The sequence below is a fragment of the Ogataea polymorpha genome, assembly GCF_001664045.1.
Source record: "Ogataea polymorpha strain NCYC 495 leu1.1 chromosome Unknown OGAPOscaffold_2, whole genome shotgun sequence".
Classification (NCBI taxonomy): domain Eukaryota; kingdom Fungi; phylum Ascomycota; class Pichiomycetes; order Pichiales; family Pichiaceae; genus Ogataea; species Ogataea polymorpha.
This window is the reverse complement of record NW_017264699.1, coordinates 1,246,687-1,262,614: the sequence shown is the minus strand read 5'-3', so window position 1 is coordinate 1,262,614 and position 15,928 is coordinate 1,246,687. Positions and strand designations below refer to the sequence as shown.

Genomic DNA, 15,928 nt, shown 5'->3' with positions numbered 1-15,928 from the left:
GAGCTCAGTTGAGAGACAAAGTCGTTGTTCTGACAGGTCTGTCTTATGCTAGCGCTAACAAGTAAGATTGCGACCATGCCCAGTCCGAGCATCCAAGTGGTATTGAAATGTCTATAGGTTTTCCAAAACAGTGCAAAAGAAGACATTGTAGAGCGTGGAATATGTATTTGGCGATACAACAAATATAACAAATGACAATAAGGCTCTAAATTTTGGGGATTTTTTGGCCCTTTTTATTTTTTTAAAAATGTCACATATTAAAATAAAACTTCTATTAACACTCACTCTTTTCCGAGACCTTGTGCATATTCTACAGCTTTAGCTTTCACGTAATCGCAAGCCTTCTGGTCCTCCTGCTTCTCTTCAAACTCCAACCATTTTCCAAAGAAGAACTTGGCCTGTTTGCGAGTCAGCTTGCGCGTGACCACTCTCTCAAAAATGGCTTCCACCTTCTTCTTGTCACCAAACTTGATTTCCTGATCAATATAGACGTTCCACAGATCAATTCTCTTTGGAACGTCCGACAATAACCCTTCGAACAATGAACGTCCGTGCTCTGGGTCTCCCTTGCTGAACTCGAGCTGAGCAAACTTTTTAACCACCTCGACATGGTCGCGTTTGGACAGCACTTGCAAGGCTTTGGCCAGCACTTCACGGGCCCTTTCTCCATCCTGCTGCTGAAGAAGGAACGATCCATAAGCCACCCACACAGAGACATGCTGTGAGCCGAATTTCTTGCACATTGCCGTGTACAACTGGTCTACCTTGTCCACCTTCTCAGAGGCGATATAAATGGCAGCCAATTTTTGGTACATGACATACGGATCCATGTACTGGCACGAGCGCTTGAAAGTTGCTTCCAGTGACTCATCTGTGCCAAACATGTTCTCCAAGTTCAACAGAGCAATCCAAATGTTGAGTTTTTCCTGCTCCTCTCTGTAATTGATGGTTTTGAGGGCACGCTGGCCAATTTCACGGGCTTTGTCGATTTCGCTCAGTTGAATCTGGAAAGACATATAGTTCATCCACAAAATCGATGAGTCGGGGTTTCCGACAATAAGTCTCTCGAAGTCAGACACAGACTGTGGTACACGGGAGTTCAAGTCGGCAGTCTGATCCTCGGCAACCACCTTCCGCCTCTTTCTCTTTGGTTTGTCGATCTCGTCATCATCAGATACGTCTTCCTTGGCCTGGTCCAGAATTGAGGCAGTCCAGTCAAAGCCAGCGGAGAGACCACCGGTAGCAGGAGCATCGGAATCGTCAGAATAATCCGACTCAGCGTCCTTTTCGGACTCGTTTCCGAAAGCGGTGTCAATAATACTATCATCAGACATGATCTCGTCTTCTTCTTCCTCAACAGCCAGCTCTTCTGTCTCCCCAGTGAAATACGAAGCCTTCATACCAAGAGAAAGCTGTTTCTTTTCATGGTCAACGTCGAGGATCTTTACCTTCACACGGTCACCTTCGCTGAACAAAGACTCGATATTTGTGATCTGATTGTCTGCGATCTGAGAATGATGACACAGTCCACTGACATTTAATGTTCCGTCCAGGTTCACGAAAACACCAAAGTTGGTGACTCTTCTGACGCTTCCTTCATAGATCTCGTCCTTTTGAATTTGATCAAACCGTTTCAGAAGGCTGGAATCACTGTTGATCTCGCTTTGCTTTAAAGTCATGAGAATCTGGTTTTCACCCTCACTTTTGGTGATCTTACCTAAAACAGGCTGGTGCACTTTGAAATACTGCTTCCAGTCCTTTAAATACGAGTCCGACAGATCGCTCACACGAACAAGGGCATGAACTGTTCTTCCCAATGCAACATAGACACCGTTGTTGGCGACATTCTTGACAAATCCACGCACAACGGTGCCTGGAGACAAATCTTCATACGATGTGATCCTCTTGTCTTTCACGTCCTTGGTGCGCAGCGAAACGTAGACTTTTTTATTGGAGTGGTCCACTTCCAGCACCGTGGCAGCACAAATGTCGTTGGTGGAGAAAATGTCGTCAAGCTTGTCAGTGTAATCGTTCAAAGCGTCAGTGATGAAAGAGATACCAGAAACCTGTTTGCCCAATTCAACAACCACATAGCTCTCTCTGGTTTTCAGAACTCTAGCAGGAATCACAGAGCCCACTTCCAGGTCCTCCAATGAGGTAATCGCTTTGCTTCTAGCACTCAGACTCAGAATATTGTGTTCCGTGTCAAGATCAGTCACCGTAGCACGCACCACGGAACCGACCGGATATTCTTTTTCCAGATTTTCGAACTTCGAGGCGTCGTCAGACAGGTCCATCAAAGAAATGCGAGCTCTAAGGTTTGGAGAGATCGTCACCCACAAAAATCCTCTAGCAAAGTTGTTGATATATCCCGTACACTTGTCGCCAAGGTGGAAGTCTCCAATAGAAGCAGGGACCACTGGCTTGTGGCTCAAAATGCTGCTTTTCTTTGCGCTCAACTCTAAAACGGTCTGGTTAGTCTTTTTGTGGCTGATGGGCAGGAAGCGGTGGTTTCTAGAGTCGTGGAAACCAATGATCTTCACATCAAGCACCTCACCAACTTGGAACTGGGAAAGAGGCCTCTTGACGTCCTTGATCTCTGAAACGTTGTCAAAAAGCTCGCTCACGTCAATTCGTCCTTGCAGGTTATCTGCAAGTTGAACATTCAGCTGTGTCTGTTTGATGGATTTGACCTTGGCCTTGGTGTTCTTACCAACGGTGAAGTCATCCAGAGTCTTCATTTTGCTGTCAACAGGGTTTTCAGCCGGCTCAGATGCCGTACTACTCTCCTTTTTCATGGAGACAAGGAACCGCTTGTTCGCATCGTCCACCCTGATCACGTGACACGTCACAGACTGGTTGGTGAAGAACGCCTTTTGCAAGTCGTCGACAGGTTTTTCCACCGCGTGACGAGGCAGTGCAAGGCCCGTCAGGCCGTTGCCAAAGCTGACAAAGACTCCGTTCGGCGTCACAGACTTCACGAATCCGTGAAGCAGCTCATTGCTGACTTCGATGTCTCTGTATTGTAGTGGTAGCTTTACTTGCTGTGCATCTTTGATCAGTGATTGTTTAGCAGTCAGCTTCACCACACGGGACCGTACGTCTTTCTCTAGCACCAGGGTCTTGAGCTCGGCACCAATTTGCAGCTTTTTCAGTTGGGCACGAGACTGTTCATAGTTTCCATCACCAAGGTGGCCAGCATAGATAATTCCACGCAAACCAGATTCGGAGAGCTCCACGATGGCAGAGTCCTTTTCTTTCTCAACAACCTGGACGTCGACGATGGATCTACCTGGAACAATGGAAGACAGAGTCTTTTTTTGCAGATCTGACAACTCCCCCGACACTCTGCAGCTAACCTTGATTCGGTTATGTTCCCTGTCCACAGAAACGACGCGGACTTTCACCGTTTGTCCAACTTTGACGTGGTCTTCTGGACGTTTCACAAACGTCTCACTGATTTCCGAGTTGGGTAGGAAGGCCTTGACAAAACCAAAAAACCTCACAACACATCCGGTTGGAAGCATTTTGTCGATGGTTGCAAAAGTCTTCTTGCCTGCCTCAACGTCCTCGATGCTGGAAACGACATCATCGTTTTCTATGTTGACGAGCGACTTCTTCAAAGTCACATAGATCCTGGACTTGCCGCTCTGATTGGCAACGCGCAAAACTCGTCCCTTGATCTTGGACCCGATTTTGAATTTTCGCTCTGGATAAATCAATTTCACATCGCTCATATATGCAGGAGGAACAATTCCTTCAAAGTCTTCTTCGAACTTGACAACAATTCCCTTTTCGGCATCCACAGAACGGACCTCGCAATTGATGAGCTCACCAGCGGGAATGTCCTCGACTCGCAAGAATTTGCGCTCTATTTGCTGTTTGTCGAGTGTGAGAATATACAAGTTGTCGGTGGCAGAGTATCCCAGAACTCTCGCGCGGTGAGTGGAGCCGATTTTGAAGTCCATGTCCAAGTCTTTATTGCTGCTGACTCTTGTAATATGCACCTGTCCTATTGCATAATCGCTCCCCACATCCACGTATATATAGCTCGAGTCTTTCCCTTTGATAGTGACAGAGTCGAAAATGTGGCCGATTGGAAAGGCCTCCAGGGCAGAAGTCTCTCCAAAAACGTTGGCGTTCAAGGATTTGATATGCGGAAGAACAGATAGAAGGAACCTCTTGTCGCCAGCTCTGACATGAGAAACCATCACCCTGGCTTTGAGTTTGCTACCAACAGCAAAATTGTGTTTGAGCTCCGAGTATTCGTAAACCCCAAGATGAGAAAGCGGAATGCTAGCATTGCCGACGCCGAACAGTTTGCAAACGATACCTTCCTTAGTAACTTCCGTCACCAAGGCCTCCACACCCATACCTGGGAGAATTGCATCGATCGAGGAAATGGTCTGGACAGTACTGAGCTTATTAATAGGAGAGCAAATAAGTGTTCTGCCATCTTTCTTGGCGATGTTCAACAGAAGGACAGAGCCAATGTCCACCAGGGATTGGACGTCTTTTTTTGCTATGAAACCACCTAATTTTTCTTTCCCCACATCTAAAAGTAATCCGTGGTCTTCAATAGATTTGACGGAAGCCTGTACAATAGCGTTAGTGACCAAATCCTCGGTATCCATTGGTTCGTTTACTTTGGAAGGTTCGATGCTCAGCTCTATGCGTTTTTTCTTACTTTTACTGCTTTCCACAACAATAGCTCTTAGCCATTGTCCGACTTGAAATCTCGTGACTAGTTGTGGGAACGACTTCTTTTTCGAGGATATTATACCATTTGTTACAGTGTCTTCCTCATCGCCATAAGCTGGTTCTTCCTCAGATTCATCTTGCTCATCGTCAAATTCTTCAAGCTGACTGGTCAATGGGTCACTGATATTGGTGATTGGAATGAAACCCATCAGGTTATCAGTCAATGAAAGAACGATCTCCATGCGATTGACCTGTTTAATCTGGCCGAGAACCATGCTTCCTGGAAGAAGCGTCTTGAAGTTCACATGCTCAACTCCTATATGTTCAGTAGGCGTTTCGATAACTTTTTGTTTCTTGGATTTCTTGCTGCTCTTTGACTCTTTGGCTTCTGCTAGTGCATCGCTAACGGCCTCATTTGCAACCTCTTTAATCTCCAGCGGGGTCAACACCGACCCTCCTCCTCTAGGAAAAGAAATCTCGGCGCTCTTGGAGAGTAGCGACTTCTTATTGTCACCGGCCTCGTCTGTCTCTGTTCTCTTTCTCTTTTGCTTCTCAACCATGCCAGGCAACAATAAGATCTAAAATTTTTTTTGAAAAAATTTGAAGCTTTGTTTTTTTTTCACGGCTGTGTCAACACTAGTTTTTTTTACTGGCTCCTCCAACTTTCAAAGTGTTGAGACAAGTGCTGACCAAAAGTGGAATGAGGTTCCAGCTCGTAGTCACAAACCACCCGACGGCCGAAATAGCTCGTCCGTCGGTATTTGTGACCGACTCGGTGACCGGCAAACGGCATATCATAGGTCAAGTGCCCGAAGGTCTACAGAGACAATGCAATCAAATGGGCTTTCGAACCTCGAGATTAGATACTATGTTTCTTACGGGCATTACTGACTGGAAAGCGATCAGCGGGTTGCCTGGATTCATTCTCACGGTTGGAGATCAAGGGCTAAAAGAGCTTCAAGTGGTGCACAGTGGAAACAAAATTCTTCAGTATGTAGTCGCATCGTGGAGGTATTTTGTCTTCCGTTTCGGACTGAAGTTGAAAGTTGACGATTTGGATATATACAAAGCTGATGCATACCAAGTGAAAGCAGTGAATATCAAATCTGCCACCCCAGAACCCCAGAAGCCCTGCAAAGCTTTCGATCGCGTATCTGATTTAGTGCAGTACATTTTTCTCATTAAGACCGGAATGGGCAATAGTGGGCGCGCTCTGATGAATATTGAGATACCCTCCGACGTCCACAATCCAAAAGTCTCTGCAAATTACATCATGACGGGGAATCCTATCCGTGGAAGGTTTTTGGTTGAAAAAGCCAAAGAGTTGGGCTGTCCTAGACAAAAGTACAAGGATCTGTGCAACTTCCAGAGCGTGTGGCTTGAAGATGGGACTGAAATCAAGCCCGAACAAGTTCTAGAGCCGAAAAAGACATTTGATAGTATTTTATTCCTCGATATCCCTGGTCCCGAGTATTTGCGAAACACTATAGAGCACGACTGGAAGAGCGAGATAGCAGAAAGAAAATACTCAGCAGTCTACCATTTCATTGATGACTCAATAGTCGATGTGCTAGATCTTCCAGAATACCAGGACTTCATCAGATCGTTCGGACCCGATACCCACCACTTCATTTCTCACAGACAGTACGTTCCCGATACATTGAACTTTCTGGCATCTTATGTGACGTCTTTGAAATGGCACGTTTTGCTTCCAGATCTATTTCCGCTTTTCAGATGGAGCGACCAGCCCGAAAAACAGATACCAGAAGATTTACCCAACGTGCGGCCGATGCTATGTGGTCAAATTGTCGGTTTTGGGCCCAACGCGACCTCGATCATTAGAGCCGACAGTTGTACCAGCACAGACGAAGTGGTGCAGATTGTGCGGAACGCTTATGCAGAAGACATAGCTCCGTTGCAGCTTCCAAACTTTGTTTCTGAGGAGGAACTCGTCAAGCTAGCTACCACTGCTGCAACTAATAATCTGAAACAAGCTCCCGACAAATCTAAGCCATTGAAGGAACAAGTCGAAACCCTGGTTTTGGGGACGGGATCGGCGCTGCCATCTAAGCTTAGAAACGTGATTTCCAATGTTGTGAGAGTGCCGACCGAGACTGGCTACCGAACCATTTTCTTGGATGCTGGCGAGAACACTCTGGGCAGCATCAATAAACTGTACTCGCAAGAAGACGTTGCCATGCTTTTCAAAGAGCTGAAACTAGTATACTTGTCGCATCTGCATGCCGACCACCATATCGGAATAGTCTCACTACTGCAGAAATGGTGCCAGGTCAGAAACGAGCACGACAAACTGTATGTTGTGGCTCCATGGCAGTACGAGAAATTCCTCATAGAATTACAGCGGATTGACAGCACTCTGGATCTGGCTAATATTGTCTACCTGAGCTGTGACCAGTTCAACTCCGGCAAGCTTCTGCCCGAGTTCGACCAGATACCTATCGACAAAATCCCCAAGAACGAGACCCTCAAGGTGAGAGGTACGCAAAAAGAGCTGAAAAAAGATCTCCAGTTACAGAGCCAGCTGTACAGGGACGTCGGTCTGAATGCCATAAAAACGTGTTATGCCCACCATTGCGAATATTCGTACAGTTGCGTGCTAGACTTCGCTGTCGGCTCGGAGTCATTCAAAGTGGCGTACTCCGGAGACTCGAGGCCGCGACGACTTTTCGCGAAAATCGGCTACGACTGCGATCTGCTGGTGCACGAGTCTACGTTAGAGGACGACAAGTACCGAGATGCAATCGAAAAAAGACACAGCACGACATTGGAGGCCTTGCAGATGGCCATTTTGATGAAAACGAAAAAGTTGCTACTGACACATTTCAGCCAGCGTTATCGCTATTGTTCGAGTGCAACGAAGGTGTATGAGAAGCTGCAGAATCCATTGCACAGCAACAGTGAAATAGATGAGCTTTCGCCGATTTTCAAAGTGCCCCTGACTGCCGATATGATCGATAATGCACCCCAGATAGAAGCGATAATCGCCTTTGACAACATGCATATTCCCATGGACAAGTTTGGGCTCCAGAAAAAAGTGTTCCAGACTCTGGGAGACAAGCTTGAACGGCTCTTCAACTCTGATGCGGAGGAGGATATGCAAGAGGAAAAACCGCAAAATAAAAAACGCAGAGCTACTTAGTTTCCTGCGGGGGGTGATATTTTTTTTCATGGGCTGTGCAGATGATCCCTTCACAAGGATTGACGTCATAGGCATCTTATATATATTTGCTAGCCTGCAATAAATCGTTCCATGGTGGAAGGAAAAAATAGAGTTCATAAACTAGGCTCGTACTCATTTATCGAGAACATCGAAGATCACCCGGTGTTATCTTCGTCGGAAACGTCCACAGTGTCTTCCTCAGCTTCAAGCTGCGGGGCCCCAGGAATTGGCGAAAGCAAGGAGGGATCACAGACGGGTCAAGAGCGCACAGTTTCGCGAATGTTCTTTTCTGACGACATAAACGACCAGCATATTGAGGACGAGTACAATCATGTGCCGCTGGCTGACACATCCAGCGCCTCTTCCACGGTGGAGGAGCTTTCTGACGCTGCTCTTGCGCACGACCTGAGCTTTCTAAATATTTCCACATCCAGCTTAGTAAAGCAGGAAAAGGAGGAATACACAAACGAGATCCCTCATTTTTACCTTCCTGAGAAGATACATTACCCTTATAAATCTCCATACGACTTTTCGGACGCCGAGTTTGACAAGATGAATCACTTTGATTTTTTGCAGTCGCTCGGATTCAAAGAACCACCGCTTTTACCCCCTTATTTGAACTCCAACCTTTTGAACGACTCGCCCTCCCACAACTATCGCACATACCCATACCAGTACCAGTACTCGAACCATGTTTACATCAACGAACAGCACCATTACAACATCAATAATCTGAACCTGATGGACAAGTACAGCCGCCAGCCCCGCTCAAGGTCGATCAGAGAACAGCTCAAAAAAAGAGCTAGCGACCAGGGCATCCAGACCGTCTCTCAGCTACGACACTCGGACTACGTTGAGAACATTGATCACGAGGACATTCCAAACCACGTGATGCTCAACCACCTCATTACCTGCAACTCCAAGGTCGACAACGTTCTTGCGGGCTCCTGCATCCATAGATACGGCGGGAAATTCATTACTCAGATAGTATACTTTCCAATTGGCGAGAGCGTTCTGTGAGCATATCAACACTCACTTGTTGTTTCGTCGCTATCGAATTGGTCCACTCGTTGGAAATACGTCGCACGCTGCGCAGACCTCGTATTCTCGTTGGCCTGGAAAAGCCCGCCAAAGTCCGTTGACGATGACCCGTACAAGAGCAACAGATTGAAGTTGTTAGGCGTCAAGAGACTGAGCGGGTTTCGACTCCCCAAGCTGGGCTCGATGTTCTCGTGCCCAAAATCGTGACTCTGGAAGTTCATCTCAGGTGTCGACGTTTGTCGCATATTTGAGGGTATCAGCGGCGCACCAAGCACCCTACGTGGTGATGGAGTTTTGGGTGGAAGACTCTGCTGTTCAGGAGGAACATTTTCGCGCTGCTCGGACTCCAACTTGCGCTGCAGCACTTTTTTGGTATAAACCTTGCTGGAGTATTTTTTGCCAGGTTTGCTCACCATCACGGGTCCGGAACCAGGGGCGGTATTGAGAACCTTGAACATCTCTATAAGTATGTCGAGCTTGCGTCGGCTAAGTCTGCCTACTTTTGTGTGTTCTCCCTGGGCTATGCTGAAATCCCCTACAGACTCTGCCGTCACGATCAAATCTTTTGCTCGGAACCTAAAAGTCTTCACTATGCATACCAGCAGGTCAATTCGCTCTTCTTTGCGAAGGTGGTCTGGCTCCTTATGGCGACAAGTCTCCGGCCACCACAACGGCTTGGACCGATCCCCTAGCTTGTAAGGGTATCTGCTCTGTTTCTTAGGCTCTATGAGACGTATCCACGCTTTTGCCAGTAACTTGCATGGGATCTGCTGGAATTCATCGAAGCATTGAACAAGATACTCGTCAACTTCGCGTGAGTCTGAAGGGTCGATTTCAATCGTCTTAAAAGTCGACTCGATCACAGAAGTTTCATCCACAGAGGAGCCAGAAAGGTCAGCGTCTTTGGGAACATTATCTGACTCTGGTGGCAGCAAGGCGTCTTTAATGTCTGAGAGTGTGTACTCGCACTTGAGCCCAAAATCTCGATATAAGGCTTCTGTCAACTCCCGCAGTTCTCGTAACTTATCTTTTAGCTGTGTCATTACTGATGAGTACAATGGTATGGGTCATCTTGGTATATATAAGTGAGTAGGTAAACATTAATGGTAACCAAACTGTCGCAGTATCGACTCACATCTGCTGGTGGAGACAGGCTTGAAACAAGCTTGGACCCCAAACTTACGTAATCTAGCCGTATTTTTTATCAAAATCAGTCCTGAATGTCTGATGGGAGTCTGGAGGAGTCTTTGAAACACTTGACTCTGGAGTCTATCCAGCAGCATCCGACTAAGACCAAAGAAGATATTGCGCTGGAATTTTTTGAGCTAGGCAGCAACAAGGAACAGGCGGGCTCGTTGAGCGAAGCCATCGATTACTATCGGAAGGCGTACAAACTAGATGAAAAGGTGGATTTGCGCTACCGCGAGAACCTTGTGAAGAACCTGCCGGTGCCGGAAAAGCGCAAGGACGGCTCTGTGCACAACGGGTTTACGAAGCTGGATCTCAGCAAAATAAAAGTCAAGCCGTTGCTAGAGTCTTTTCACGATGCCGTTCTACATCCCATAGACGAGGACAAGCCCCTATGGCTGGAGATTTTGCCGGATGAGGTCATCATTAATATTCTAGAGATTCTAGTCGGCAGCGACACACCGTCGTGGTTCAATTTTGCCATGTCGTGCAGAAAGCTTGCCTGGCTAGGGTTCGGCCAGGCTGCCTGTTGGAGACGGCTGTGCATGCTGGTGTATCCGAAGCAGGTGTACGACGACTCAGAAAGGGTACTTAACGGCGTGACAGCGGATCAGTGGCAGATGGTGCAGGTCTGGGACCACAGCTGGCACAAGATGCTGAGTGAGCGGCCGTTCATCAAGTTTACCGGGCTATACATTAGTGTGGTGAACTATCAGCGCGAAGGCGGCAGGGCAGAATTTTCCAACCAGTGGAACCTGCCGTTCCGCATGATAACGTACTATCGCTACTACAGATTTTTCCCGGACGGGAGCTGCCAAAAATTGCTTACGATAATGCAACCCCAGGAAGTTGTGCCCAGGTTCTACAGAAACTGGAGACAGCTTTTTGGAACGAGCGAGTGGGAACGGGTGTACGAAGGAACATGGTCGATGACTATTGACGGCCATGTGCGATGCTATTGCAAAGGACCAGTGCCGATGTACACGTTTGTAGACGAGTTGCAGATCGTCAACGGTGGTAAGTACGCACGACACCACAAGCTGAATTGGAAGCGCATGGGTTTCGTCAACAAGGAGACTCTGGACGAGGGCGATCTGGATACCAGCAATGAGCGCAGTTTTGCGTTCAGCAGGGTCAAATCATACAGCGAGCACGAAACGCGTGACGTTATAGAAGATATACATAGTATTTAAACTAAATTTTTCCGGTTCCCCAGATCGGCCGCAAGGTTCATCGGGTCTCCGGAGAACCCCGAACCCGGCATTTTTTTCTCCCAGCGGCGCAACCATGTGGGATATAGGGTGAAAGGAATGGGATGACTCGCACGATATAAATACTCTCCTTGTGCACTGCATCCAATAATTCCCAAATGGCTCAAATCAACCCAACCACGCTGGATAACGTGAAAATTCTAGGCGAAGTCTCTGACAAGCCTCTGTTGTCAAAGGCCACTCCAAGAGATATTCTGACCAAGGATGCTTTGAAGTTCATTGTCCTGCTTCACAGAAGCTTCAACGAGACCCGGAAACAGCTCCTGGAGAACAGGCAAAAGGTCCAGGAAAGGCTGGATGCCGGCGAGTCGCTGCACTTCCTTGAGGAAACAAAGTACATTAGGGAAGATCCCAACTGGAAGTGTCTGCCTACCCATCCTAAATTGCAGTGCCGTAAGATTGAGATTACTGGTCCGCCAGACGCCAAGATGATCGTCAATGCCTTTAATACCGATGTGTTTACATACATGACGGACTTCGAGGACTCGTGTTCTCCTACCTGGAACAACATGATTTACGGCCAGGTCAATCTGTACGATGCAATCAGAGACAGAATTGATTTCACCAACGAGGCCACCGGAAAACGGTACAAAATTAACAGAGAGGGTAGAAGAGTGCCTGTGATGATTGTCAGACCAAGAGGCTGGCACATGGTGGACAAGCACATTTTGGTCGACGGAGAGCCTATTTCTGCCTCGATCATGGACTTTGGTCTGTTTTTCTTCCACAACGCAAAGTTCTTGCTTTCCCAGGGCCTTGCTCCGTTTTTCTATCTGCCAAAGATGGAACACTACAAAGAGGCCCAGTTGTGGAATGACATTTTCTGTGTTGCTCAGGACTGTCTCGAGATCCCTAGAGGAACCATCAAGGCCACTGTTCTGATCGAAACCCTGCCTATTTCGTATCAATTGGATGAAGTTCTGTACGCTCTCAGAGACCATTCTGCCGGATTGAACTGTGGAAGATGGGATTACATGTTCTCCACCATCAAGAGACTGAGAAACCAAAAACAACATATTCTGCCTGATAGGCACCAAGTCACCATGACCGTTCCCTTCATGACCAACTACGTTAAGCAGCTCATCAAAATCTGCCACAAGAGAGGTGTTCACGCCATGGGAGGTATGGCTGCCACCATTCCGATCAAGGACGATCCAGAAAAAAACGCTGCTGCCATGGAGGCTGTGAGACAGGACAAGCTCAGAGAGGTTCTTGCAGGCCACGATGGTACCTGGATTGCTCATCCTGGATTGCTTCCTACTGCCTTGTCCGTTTTCCAGGAGCACATGCCTACTCCTAACCAGATCCACGTCCAAAAGAACGTTGAGATTACAGAGGCAGATCTTGTCGATACTAACATTCCTGACGGCAAGATCACCATGAAGGGTGTGAGCGCCAACATTTATATCGGGCTCAACTACATGGAGAGCTGGCTCAGGGGTCTTGGTTGCGTGCCTATCAACAACTTGATGGAAGATGCTGCCACCGCAGAGGTCTCCAGATTGCAGTTGTATTCCTGGTGTAAACACGCAGTCAAGATGGACGATACGGGCAAGACCATTACTCCAGAGTTCATCAGCAAGCTGATTGACGAAGAGGCCGAGAGATGCGCTGCCAACAAGCCAAACAATAAGTTCAAGATCGCCGCAGACTGCCTGAAGAAGGAAATCAATGGTCACACCGAGGTGGCCGAGTTCCTGACCACCTTACTTTACGATGATATCGTCACCATTGGGCCAGAAGTTGATATCTCTTCTTTGAAATGAACTATATGGGTATTTATTCGATTGCATTGGTTTAAACTCGTATATTATTGTCCATACATACCGGTATCCACGGCGTCCAGCATTCCTTGTAGACAACGCTTGAGGTTTTTGACATTAGCGGGCGAAAATTTGCGAAGGTTTTGGGAAATAAGCAGCTCCCGACTCATGGGCTTCTCATTGTACAGAAGCTCGTGCAAGTTCAGCGCAAACTGCTCGTAGTAATCAAACGACTGTCTTAAGAAATGGAAGTAAGGACCAAAATTTTGGTAGCGAATGCCAAACGAGTGAAGCAGCTGTTTCATACAGTTTGCAAGTTCCACAAAGGTCATCGAGTCGATCTCGTCAAGCTTCAATAGTGCATAGTTTTTGAGATCTTCTTTTGTTAGTTGAGAGTTCAGATCTCCATGCTTGGCAGCATGTTTTTCATTCTCCAATTTGAGCGACTCAATGAGATACTCATAATCTTCCAGTCTTTTGTTTAGTTGCTGCTGTTCCTGCAGAAGCTGGTCTACATTGATTTGAGCGTCACGCAGTTCAGTCGAAAGGTCCTCCTTCTCCTTTTTTGCTTGCGTTTTGTAGGTTTCGAGCTGCTCAGAGACCTCAGATCTGAGTTTCTCAGAATTCAAGACCTTTTGCGTTTTTTCCTCTAATTCTAATTGCAGATTCTCCTTCTCTCTCTCTAGGGCTTGGTTCTGCTCGCGTTGGATGTTCAGCTCGCTCTTCACGTTCTCCAACTCTGCACTTACTGTGCGGAGCTCTGCGGCCTCGGTTTCGGCAGTTTCCTTTTCCACAGTCAATTTGGCCACTAAGTCTACCTGCTCCTTTAATTTCATCCCCAGCTCGGAGTTCTGCTTCTCATAATCGACTAATTTTGTCTTCTGGTCCTGGACAGTAGTTTTCAAGTTCGTGTTCTCTAACTCTAACGACTCCTTCGATTTTTGCAACGAGTCGAGATCCTTTTGTAATTCCTCCCTGCCTAAGATCATCTCCTTGAAAGAGTCCAGCTCTTTCTGGATGACACTTCGGCTGTCTATCAGGGAGTCTATTCTTTTGTGTAGGTCCTCGATCTCCTTGTTTTTAGTATCGAGGTCAATTAATAATTTTGTGTTTTGCGAGCTCATCTCTTCCACCTTAGTTTCAAGCTGGTCCTTTTCTGTCTGTAAAGATTTGAGTTTCTGAACGTAGTGATGGTTCTCTTTATCCTGAACTGTATCGTCAAACTTGACCACCAGCTTCTGAACCTGACTTGGTTCCGATTTGGCACTGTCAAGACGCTCATTCAGAACGTTTTTGCGGTGGCTCTGTAGTATCCCTACATTCTGGGGCGGAACCACTCTCGGAGTGGAAGATGCCAGAGAATTAGGTACTGGCGTTTGGAAGTCAAGAGATGGTTCATTATTTTCTTTATACTCTTTTTCACGTGCCTGCAAAGCTCGCCCGAACGCGCTCTCGTGGCCTCGATCTGATCTTCTGTTTAAAACCATATCTATGAACTCATTCTCGTTGAACGTGTCTTCAAAGCTTTTATTATCAAAATGAAGATGAAGCTCAGAAGTGTCTGCAAGATAGTCCACGTCCTCGGAAGTTGCAGAATTTGAGCGCTGGCGCATGGTGTTCAATTGGTAGCGCCGGTTGAACGAACGGTAAACAAACAAAATATAAACATGGACAATTTTCGCGGAGCGTTTTTCAAGACGCGTCGATCGACCTAAATAACGTACACTCATATCTCATTAACACACCCCTATTTATCCTATCAGCTGCCTAAGCCGTCTATTAACATCTTGGAGGCGATCGATTTCCTCTATCGAATGCATCATGACGTTGTATTTGGACATTGTTTTGCGCTTGCTCTTAGGTTTGCTGCCATTGCCTCTGGTTTGTCGCAGATAAACAGGAGACGAACTTATAAGATCGCATAGATCGTCAAAGGCATTCTTTATCATTGCGCGCCGTTTCTGCTCCGATGTCGAATGATTCAACTTCTTTTCTTCCTCCGTAAGCAACTTTTTAGAAAAAGAGTTGCTCCGTTGTCGCTTTAGGTAACTTGCCCGGGCCAACTTCTCCCCCTGAGTCGGCGGAGACGGCAGATGCTGGGCTGCATCATCGCGCTTGATGACCACTTCCAGTTCTGCCTCGGGGGTCTTTTTCAAATCCTTGATTGAGCTGGCCAGAGGGTCAATAGAATGCCAGTGTTTGGAAAGGTTGGACAAGCTTTGGTCGTTGGCGATCGAGTCCAAAAAGTTCTCCAGGGCAGACGTTTCTGACACGGAAAGAAGCTCTGATGACTGCTGTCGAGCCAGGCCCACCAAATTCGCAGAATAGGTCAAGTTGTTGAACGTTGTCAGCAAATTCCTTGTGTTAGGCGACACAGGCGAAGTGGCCTGAGCAGGACTCGACTCACCGAAATGAAACGAGGAGGACGACCGGGCAAGAAAGCTGTTTTTGTCATGAAGAAGTTTGTTGTTGTCCGGGGTTAAGGGTCGCGAAAGTTGTTCCTGGACTAGTTTCGGTGATCTATAAAAGGGCGACAGCCCCGTAGACACGACGTTTGTCATCGGCGGCGTCTGTGGGACGGTTGTCGAGTGGTCTGCAGGAATGGACCCAGACGTGGTTTGCGAGCCGGCGGAGAGTTTGTTCACGCCAGATAACCCGGCGCTAGAAGGAGTGCCCGCATCAAGTTCATTTGTCATTAGCATGTACGCAGTGTCAAAATCAAGATCGGTCGAGAAATAATCGGGCTCTTGTGTATTGTTGTGCCCGTTGGACTCAGTAGTGTC

The 15,928-nt window shown here is 47.2% G+C and overlaps 7 protein-coding genes across 7 annotated transcripts; 4 read left to right on the top strand and 3 right to left on the bottom strand.

Annotated features, from left to right (window-relative positions):
- Nucleotides 1–264: 264 nt before the first annotated feature.
- Nucleotides 265–5,494, bottom strand: OGAPODRAFT_81840 (uncharacterized protein; the record flags this gene model as incomplete). Its single annotated transcript, XM_018356571.1, has 2 exons — nt 265–5,155; nt 5,392–5,494. The coding sequence occupies 2 exons, from the start codon at nt 5,492–5,494 to the stop codon at nt 282–284; spliced, it is 4,977 nt and encodes a 1,658-aa protein (XP_018212598.1). The 3' UTR covers nt 265–281.
- On the top strand, nt 5,455–7,958 carry OGAPODRAFT_15901 (uncharacterized protein). The gene has a single exon (XM_018354039.1). The coding sequence runs from the start codon at nt 5,894–5,896 to the stop codon at nt 7,859–7,861; it is 1,968 nt and encodes a 655-aa protein (XP_018212597.1). The 5' UTR covers nt 5,455–5,893; the 3' UTR covers nt 7,862–7,958.
- Nucleotides 7,959–7,984: 26 nt separating this feature from the next.
- On the bottom strand, nt 7,985–10,045 carry OGAPODRAFT_15900 (uncharacterized protein). Its single transcript, XM_018354038.1, has one exon. It carries the CDS (start codon nt 9,964–9,966, stop codon nt 8,908–8,910), a length of 1,059 nt encoding a protein of 352 aa, XP_018212595.1. The 5' UTR covers nt 9,967–10,045; the 3' UTR covers nt 7,985–8,907.
- OGAPODRAFT_75636 (uncharacterized protein) lies at nt 7,985–10,045 on the top strand. Its single transcript, XM_018356053.1, has one exon. The coding sequence runs from the start codon at nt 8,162–8,164 to the stop codon at nt 8,900–8,902; it is 741 nt and encodes a 246-aa protein (XP_018212596.1). The 5' UTR covers nt 7,985–8,161; the 3' UTR covers nt 8,903–10,045.
- A 211-nt stretch (nt 10,046–10,256) lies between these two features.
- Nucleotides 10,257–11,362, top strand: OGAPODRAFT_15899 (uncharacterized protein). Its single transcript, XM_018354037.1, has one exon. It carries the CDS (start codon nt 10,594–10,596, stop codon nt 11,302–11,304), a length of 711 nt encoding a protein of 236 aa, XP_018212594.1. The 5' UTR covers nt 10,257–10,593; the 3' UTR covers nt 11,305–11,362.
- Nucleotides 11,363–11,480: 118 nt separating this feature from the next.
- Nucleotides 11,481–13,918, top strand: OGAPODRAFT_98584 (malate synthase, glyoxysomal; the record flags this gene model as incomplete). The annotated part of the gene is made up of 1 exon (XM_018358035.1): nt 11,481–13,918. One exon carries the CDS (start codon nt 11,481–11,483, stop codon nt 13,146–13,148), a length of 1,668 nt encoding a protein of 555 aa, XP_018212593.1. The 3' UTR covers nt 13,149–13,918.
- A 1,574-nt stretch (nt 13,919–15,492) lies between these two features.
- OGAPODRAFT_81836 (uncharacterized protein) lies at nt 15,493–15,925 on the bottom strand (the record flags this gene model as incomplete). Its single annotated transcript, XM_018356570.1, has 2 exons — nt 15,576–15,925; nt 15,493–15,547 (listed from the first exon to the last, which is right to left on the bottom strand). The coding sequence occupies exons 1-2, from the start codon at nt 15,845–15,847 to the stop codon at nt 15,493–15,495; spliced, it is 327 nt and encodes a 108-aa protein (XP_018212592.1). The 5' UTR covers nt 15,848–15,925.
- Between the last annotated feature and the right edge of the window lie 3 nt (nt 15,926–15,928).